At 41.1% G+C, this 8,296-nt stretch overlaps 1 protein-coding gene across 1 annotated transcript; it reads right to left on the reverse strand.

Annotated features, from left to right (window-relative positions):
• Window positions 1–1,569: 1,569 nt before the first annotated feature.
• LOC308095622 (G2/mitotic-specific cyclin-B2-like) lies at window positions 1,570–8,296 on the reverse strand (the record flags this gene model as incomplete). The annotated part of the gene is made up of 10 exons (XM_080442673.1): window positions 1,570–1,836; window positions 2,911–2,982; window positions 3,510–3,620; window positions 3,773–3,913; window positions 4,966–5,202; window positions 5,306–5,464; window positions 6,009–6,227; window positions 7,049–7,177; window positions 7,377–7,493; window positions 8,252–8,296. 10 exons carry the CDS (start codon window positions 8,294–8,296, stop codon window positions 1,570–1,572), a joined length of 1,497 nt encoding a protein of 498 aa, XP_080298799.1.

Below are 8,296 nucleotides of genomic sequence, written 5' to 3' on the forward strand. Positions count from 1 at the left end.
AAGAGTGTCATCGTGCTGCACCTGTCGAACGGCACCGTCCAGATTAACTTCTTCCAGGTTGGTAAACTTCACTGCATCCAAAGAGTAATGTCAGACCAACAACACACGTGTAGGCTTCACACACTGCTAGTTGGGAGTGTTCAGGAGTTTATATTTGGGAATTGGGACCAAGACCAAGCACAATTCTGTTGTACTTTCAGGTAGGGCTGGGTGATATGACTTCACATTGATGTCCCAATTATTCTGATAGATCTGCCATCTGCCATTGGAAATGGCAGATCTACAGGCTCACAATCGTTGTGAGCTTGTAGGGCGGCTATTTTTGTACGCTATTGTGAAGTAGAATACACTTATTTATTTTTTTCATGCGACTTGTTCAATGGGTCAAACTAGCAATGGAATACATGTTCAGAAGCAGCCGTACTGGTCCCGAATATTTCAAAAGGTATATATTCAATCTGCAATTTCTTCAACTGGTTGGCTGGATTTAGAACGGCAAGAACTTACTGTAGGACTAGAACGACTGCAACAAAAACGAACACAGATTTAGAACGATATTATCTAAACCTCTAAATTCTACATATTGTGCTGGATTGTTAAGGAAAAGCAGCGCTAGTGTTGGGGGCTCCTTCACAGATTGCACTTGGCGTAACACATTAAATTACATTGTTTTCATCTCCTCCAGGACCACGCCAAGGTGATCCTCTGCCCCCTGATGGTGCTGTGACATACATCGATGAGAAGCGAGTCTTCCGCACCTACAAACTGTCCTTGCTGGAGGAGTTTGGCTGCAGCAGGGAGCTGGCCACAAGGATGCGCTACGCCAAGCAGATGGTGGAGAAGCTGCTGAGCTCCAAGGGCTCTGCAGCGCAATCTTGAATATGAGAAGCCACTTTGGGTTAATAGATTTTTTTTTCTATGTATAATTTTAAATGTGTCTTTTCAACAAACAAAAAAATGTGAGCAATATAAATAACTGGTTTGTTTAGGCATGTTTACAATACTCAAGGAAGTATGTTGGAAGTTCATGTAACGTTTGTAATATATTTGCTGGCTAGATCTGGTGTGGACACAAATGATAGCTGGTACGCAGTGGAAGAAGTACTCACATCTTGTACAAGTACCAATACCACAATGTAGCAATACACTCTTCCAGATAAAAGTCTGGTATTCAAAATATACTTGAGTAAAAGTACAAAAATATTTGCATTAAAATATACTTGAGTACTGAAAGTAAAAGTACAAATTTTACAGAATGTGTTTCACAAGTTATGCCTAAAATGGCAAATCTACAAGCTCGCAACACGTCACATCACGTGTTGTGAGCTTGTAGATCTGCTATTTTCAAATAAGCAAAGTTTAAATGGGGTTGACGTGGTTAATGTATGTTTTGTAGTAACTAAAGTTTTCAAATGATTGTAGTGAGTAAAAGTACAATATTGGCCTCTGAGATGTAGTGGAGTTGAAGTAAAAGTTTAGAAAATTGGAAATACTCCAGTAAGGCACTGTATGTACCTTATATTGTACTTAAGTACGGTAATTGAGTAACTGTACTTTGGTACTTTCAACCTAACTGATGTTGCAGATCTCTGCATATGGGACACCTCGGACAGCCTCCATGCTGGGCTGACTCCATGCACGGGGCACCTGGGTGCAAGCCTGCTCATCTTTTATCAATATAGCAGCCAACACAGCATACATTAAAGCTGCTGCATGAGAGCGCACCTCTCCTAAGCTTTTCTTACAGGTGCAATGAGCCATAAGGACTGTTCCATCCTCTTGCACTGTGATCCAGGGGTGTGTTGGGGTCTCATTGAGGCTCATTGAATGCTTTACCTGCAAGTTGCAACACTAGTGAATTATAAGACACATTTCTCCCAAGGGAGACAAAATACAGTAACCTTGAAGTAAGCTACCTGTATTAAGACATGTAGTTTAAGACATGCATAACATAATTCAGGACAGCTAGGTAGACAGCTAGGGAGTAGAGTTTAGCCCATTATGTAATGTTTACTATTTGGTTGCATATCCTTTACCTGCCATGACCTCTGTGACCCATAAACAGGACATATACTGTACTGTCTGATGGCCATTAGAAACAGAGACACAGGAACTTAGAGGGCTCGTCTCAGAGCAAGCAGTTAGTTAAATCATAAATACTGTAACATTAACAATGAATTAAATTCTAACAGAATTTGTCCAAACATCATATCCTAATGTAGCCTAATTTTGCATTCTAATGTAACAAAAGCTAGTGTATTGCATCCCACCACTGACCTAATGCCACAACTTTCTTTTAATTTTCAACATAATAAACATTACCATACTACTGAAAGGAGATTAGACCTCCAATTCAAGAGTCAGACCAACAATTCTCATGGTTCAAACTGATCATTTATTACATTAATGGATATTTACATCATTTATATATATTTACAAAAGTACATGGATATGAGACCTTTGCTATTTACATATATACATACTTGATGGTACACAGAACATTAACACAATTTACATTTGTTTTTGCACAACAAAGAAATATGCACAACAAACAAATATGTACAACAAACAAATATGTACAACAAACAAATATGTACAACAAACAAATATGTACATGACAAGCTGACAGACAAACAGTAGACAAACGTTTGACAAAACTGTTTCGACCAATGGGCTCGACTTGCGAGCTTGCGCACAGGGTTGCGCACAGAGGCGTCACCTCCATGACGCAAAACGTGTCACAGAGGCCCCAAATAGCATGTCACATTTCCCAATCCGGAAGAAGGAGTGAAAAGGGAGTATGCGCTGGGTGAGCAACTCCATACAAGTGGACGGGCGGGGATTTCCGGTGCCCTCTCTATTACTTTTAACTTTATGGTTCTCAAGCAGGGGAGCAGCCAGGCTCCTCACAGTGGAGGACTGCAGCTCAGACAGGCGAGTGACGTTCATCAGCTTGCTCCCTGTGTACTTCATCCTGACGGCCTAGTGGAGGAGAGGGAAAACTAGCATTAGTATTCATCTATTTAGGCATCCTTATCTCACTCCATTATATTATACTAACCTAGTGGAGAGGGAACATATTAGTATTCACTATTCATCTATGCAAACATCCCTATCTTACTCCATTATACTGTACTACAATTTACAATTACAATTTAGGCATTAAGCAGACGCTCTTTATCCAGAGCAATTTACAGTAAGCAATTAAGCCAGGTAAACACATACTGTACATCACATGCAGAGACAGTGTAGTGTCTCAGTAATATAGGATCAAGACAGGATAGGTAAACTAAGAAGCTAGCATCAGTCTAAACAATATGATATAAATGATCTGTACATTGAAACTATAGGATGCAAGGTAAACAAATGAACCTAGCATCTGTCTAAATAACATGCTATCTAACCTCCATTTATACTAGTGAAGAGGGAATCTTAGCATGAGTATTCATCTATTAAAACATCCACATCTTACTCCATCAACTTCCAAATGCCTTCGTTTGCCAACTCACCTGGAACTTTGTTTTCCCCTCGTTGGCGTTAACGACATTCTTACTGATGTGCTGCATTATGGGCTTCAGGTGAGCCTCGTCGTATGAGGTGTAATGCTGCTCTGTAGGAGTCTGCAACACATGAAAAACAATAATTAGGATCATCATATGTGGTGCAATACTGCTCTGTAGGAAAGGAAAACAGACTTGAATCAAAAGACAAAATGTCAAGCTAGCCATCTGTACTAATAAGCCAACATATACATTGATTCTATTGAACTCACCCATGGCAGGCCACCCAGCAGCAGCTGAGAGAGGCACAGTGAAGCAGCAGCAATCTCAGAGGGCCGGTAGTGAACCATGTCGTAGTCAAGGAGTGTCAACTCCATCAGATACTTGGCCAGCATGTGTCTCTCCACAGTACACTAGAACAAACAAACAACACTATTAAAAAGCCTGCTTGCATATACAATTTAAAATACTCTGCTACATGCTTTATTTTAACCACCATTTGACCAGTCACCACTTATGTTCATTTAGGCTATGTTCACACCGTCAGCCCAAATCTGATAATTGTCCTAACCAGATTGGAAATCAGAGTTGTTTCATCAAGTCTGAACAGCATAAACCCTCATGGAAATAAGAATGTCCACAATTTTTTGGGGGTGGATTGAAATATTCAAATCTGCGTGTTTTAGTCTGAACATTGACACTGCGAACGACCATGGCGCTCGTGGGAAATAGACGATCCACAAGCTAACATGTCAAATTGTGCTATTTTCTACACAAATCCAAATTAACCACTTGCCAATAACGTTATAAGGTTAACGGCGATAAGTGTTGACAGTCAGTCCTAAAGATCAGATGCAGTCTGGACAAAGCCTTGGGGCAGAGGGTCAAGTCTGATCACTACACCTTGTATGTTAGTGAACCATGTGAACAGTAATCTCTCAAGAACAGATTCTGCACTGCGTGAGAATCTGTCGTGAAGGCTCGTCGTAACATGTACACACTGGGCTACAAGTGGGCGTGCCTTCAGATCAGGAAGCAGGCCGCGCTTTACCCAATCAAATGTAGTGGGCGGGATTCACATGTCCGTCGATCTTTCCCCCTCGAAACAAACCGAAACTAATTTAACAATAGCGTCCGCGGAGCAGACAAAACCACGGAAATATATTCACATTTTAACTTACTCTTTCATCATAGAAACAAGTGGGCTTATAACCAAAACGATCCATGTTCTCTGGGAGAAGTGGTGTTAGTGTTCCGTGTAGAAATATTGTTAGTGGGAATGAAAACATTGGCGCACCAACCGGAAGTGATGCGCTGAAGGCGCATCACAAACACCGGTTTCCCTGTGCTCTGGTGTTACGTTATCGTCCCCCCAGAGCCAACAGACATAGAACAAACAGCAGAGGGCGCTGTTTTTCATTTTCAGTTGGCGATGGGTTCCCAGATTGTGTGAACAGTGACTCACGCTTGCAGCCTTGGATGCTCTCCTGAGGAAGTGCAAAGGCAGCGGGAATCCCAGCTCAAAGTTGAGAGACCTCAACACCACCCGCTCCATCTGTTTGATCTGAGTGGTTGTGAAGGTGTTGTCTGTGATGTAGGCAAAGTCCTGGATCCCTGGGGCATATATCTCCTCATACTTTGAGGCCAGCAGCATGGCAGCGACACCAACAAGCTGGAGCTTCTTTGGTGAAACTGACCGAACCTGTAATACATCACAACAGCTAATTAAAAAAAAGAAAGGGAAAAGAAAAGAAAGAAAGACAAGAGCAGATCAAATGGCAAACAAATTTGTAAGTTGCCCTTACTTGCAGAAAACGATCCAAGATGGCAACTGTGAGATAGAGTGTCTCCTGCCGCAGCTGGAAACTGGAATGAACCTGGATCAGCCAGTTGATTAGGACAGCTCGCATGTGTGCCGTTATGTCGCAGCCCTTCAAGTACCCGGGTCGCACAGCCTGCTTTACCTGTACAAACAAAATACTTCATTACATTGCTGCAAGACACCAGGTCACATCTAGGCCTGTCACAATTATTACATAATCGCACGATTGCAATTATTTTGCATTGTCGTCATAATCAGTTTCATGTTCAAAAATGTTCATACATGTTCAAAAATAGTGTAAATAGGTCTACAAGCTCACTATGCGTCGCACCGCGTTGTAAGCTTGTCTATTTCCACAATTTCTTTTTACACATTTTCAGTATGAAATTATTAAATATGGCCTATTATGGCCATAGCACATTATTTATTTTAATTATTGGTAGAGGTCCTTGTCAGTCATTTCTTTGCATATTTAAATTATTTGTCAAATCTGCCCAGTGCAATTTTTGTTTACAAAGCCTAAAAGCCAAATAGATAAACATAATTTATGTTCCAATGTTCAATGGAAAAACACAATTAAATCGCCATAATTTGTATGACAATGAATCGTCAAGTAAAAAGTCATGATTGTATGACAACCCTTGTCACCTCATGCAGTAAAAAAACATGCCTCTGGCGTCACGTACCTCTAGATCCATTAGATGTGCATATATGTCTTTCACATATTCAGAACATAGGTGGGTCATCTGCGAGTCTCCTGCATCAATGTCCTCTACTGTGAGTGGGTCAGGGAAGGCCAGCCAGAACAGCTCCTCTTCCTCCTTCATGGAAACATCTGCAGCTTGTTCCGGACCAGTGGAGGGAGACACTTGAGGAGGTGCCTCAACTCTGGCTGCTCCAGTCCTCTGAGAAGGAGAAAAAAATAAAACATTCAAAACACGTTCTTCTATGAAGTTAAACTGTAGGTAATTTGTATCTTGTATATAGTTAAAATCACTGGTTCTGAACATCAGGTCCAGAGACCACCAGGGGTCCAAATGGACCCTTACAGGTCTGTAACTCTGAGTGTATATCGTCACTGTCGGGTGGAAACCTTGCATGTCCATAACTGTTACTTTTGAGGAAATGGAAAAAATAACCAATTCCAATGGATCCAATGTAGTTATTATTTAGTCACAAACTCTTGTTAATACTTGTCATTGGTTAAATATTTATAAACTTGTTTAGTTTTAGGGTTACGTTTTTTTTTTAATAAAGAATTGAGGTTTTTCAGAAGGTTAGGATTTAGAGGCCGTTTTTTTTAATAAACAAATCGGCCTCAGGTCTAAATGGGTTTCACTATCTTCCAAATGAGCAAATCTACAAGCTCACAACGCGTTGTGACTAGTCGAGTCACGGCTCCTTTTGCATGACACAACAACATAGGGCATTAATTTATATAAAACATTGAAATATGGAGAATGTTTCAACCCGACAGCGATGATATGCAGTGCCACAGTGCAGACTAGCAAAAACTTACTCGGGATTCCAGGATGGATGCTCTCCACACCTTCCTGTCCAGCATCAGGCGCTCTGCAGTGTTGTTAGCTCTGCTGTCACGCTGCAGTGTGTCTACATAGGTGGTGCGCCTCTCTCCCCTCCTTGCTGTGCCTTGTGTCAGCTTGTTGGCCATCAGTTTCAGGTGCCTGGTACAGTGCCCAGCCAGCCTCATCATTCTCTCCCTGACCTTGTCCGCGACTCTCGGGAGGTCCACGTTTCTGATGTGGTCCACGTCCACGCACGATACATCAGGGATCATCTGTATCATTCTTGTGTAGATGACATCCAGGGCCTTGTCCTGTTGTACTGTCTTGAACTGAGAGTGTACAAAGGGAACCTTAAATTAGAGGTATGCAACTCAACTAAAACAACTAAATGTAAACAATGTAATTTGTTTAAATTGACAGTCAGTTTAAATTAACAAAGGGATTTTTCAGTGTAGGGGTCTGGAAAAAAAGTATCAAATTGGGGTCTGTGAAATTGTAAATGTTGAGAATCAGGGGTTTAAATATTACCTTGGTGTTAGAAGCCTTGTTGGCAAAGTTGGACAGGTCTCCAAGAGCAGCTCTCTTTGGACCAGCTAGGTTGGTCTTCCCCATGTGTGCAGGGTTCTCCATCTCCACGTTCATCCACTGTTCAGGAAACATTCAAAATCAGAAACAAAAACAGTTACAAACACCCGTTAGTTAAAAAGCAACGTTCAACCTGCACTTTACGTTTAGAAGGTTCAAAACAGACTTCACCAACATTCAAAATTCACTCAACAACCAACGTTTAAAAGCCTTTGAACAACCAACAGCAGCCAAAACTGCACGGACACAATAAAATAAAGTCAAATAAGCCACAAACCACAAAACAAAAGACTCAAACTTAATGCACGTCGCTTGTCGACCAGCAGAGAACAGATAATCAAGCTGACAAAGCGTCCGTTATAAGCTCAGTTCGGCGAGCGACACCAACACCATAATGTTAACGTTTAGCCTGACGGGAGAAAAACAAGCTTAACTCTAGTTATTTTTCATAATTATTGTATTCACCATAACGCTGAACTCAAAATCAGAAACAATAAACCGTTACAAAAACCCATAGTTAAAAATTCACTTGAGGTTTAAGAGATTCATAACGTCTTCAGGTTACAAAAATAGCAAAAAACACCCAAAATAGCAAAAGACTCAATCGACATGTCGCTTGCCGACCAAAACAGACGTTAAAAACAACGTGTTTAGTTAAAAAGCAACGTTCAACCTGTATAAGTTACGTTTAGACGGTTCAAAACACACTTCACCAACGTTCACAACATTCAAAATTCACTCAACAACCAACGTTTAAAAGCCGTTGAATAACCAACAAACAGCAGCAAACAGCAGCCAAAACAGATACTCAAGCTGACAAAGCGTCCGTTATAAGCTGGGAAGATCAGTTCGGCGAGCGACAT

This window comes from Gymnoscopelus braueri, assembly GCF_963280865.1.
Source record: "Gymnoscopelus braueri genome assembly, chromosome: 11".
In the NCBI taxonomy this organism is placed as follows: Eukaryota; Metazoa; Chordata; class Actinopteri; order Myctophiformes; family Myctophidae; genus Gymnoscopelus; species Gymnoscopelus braueri.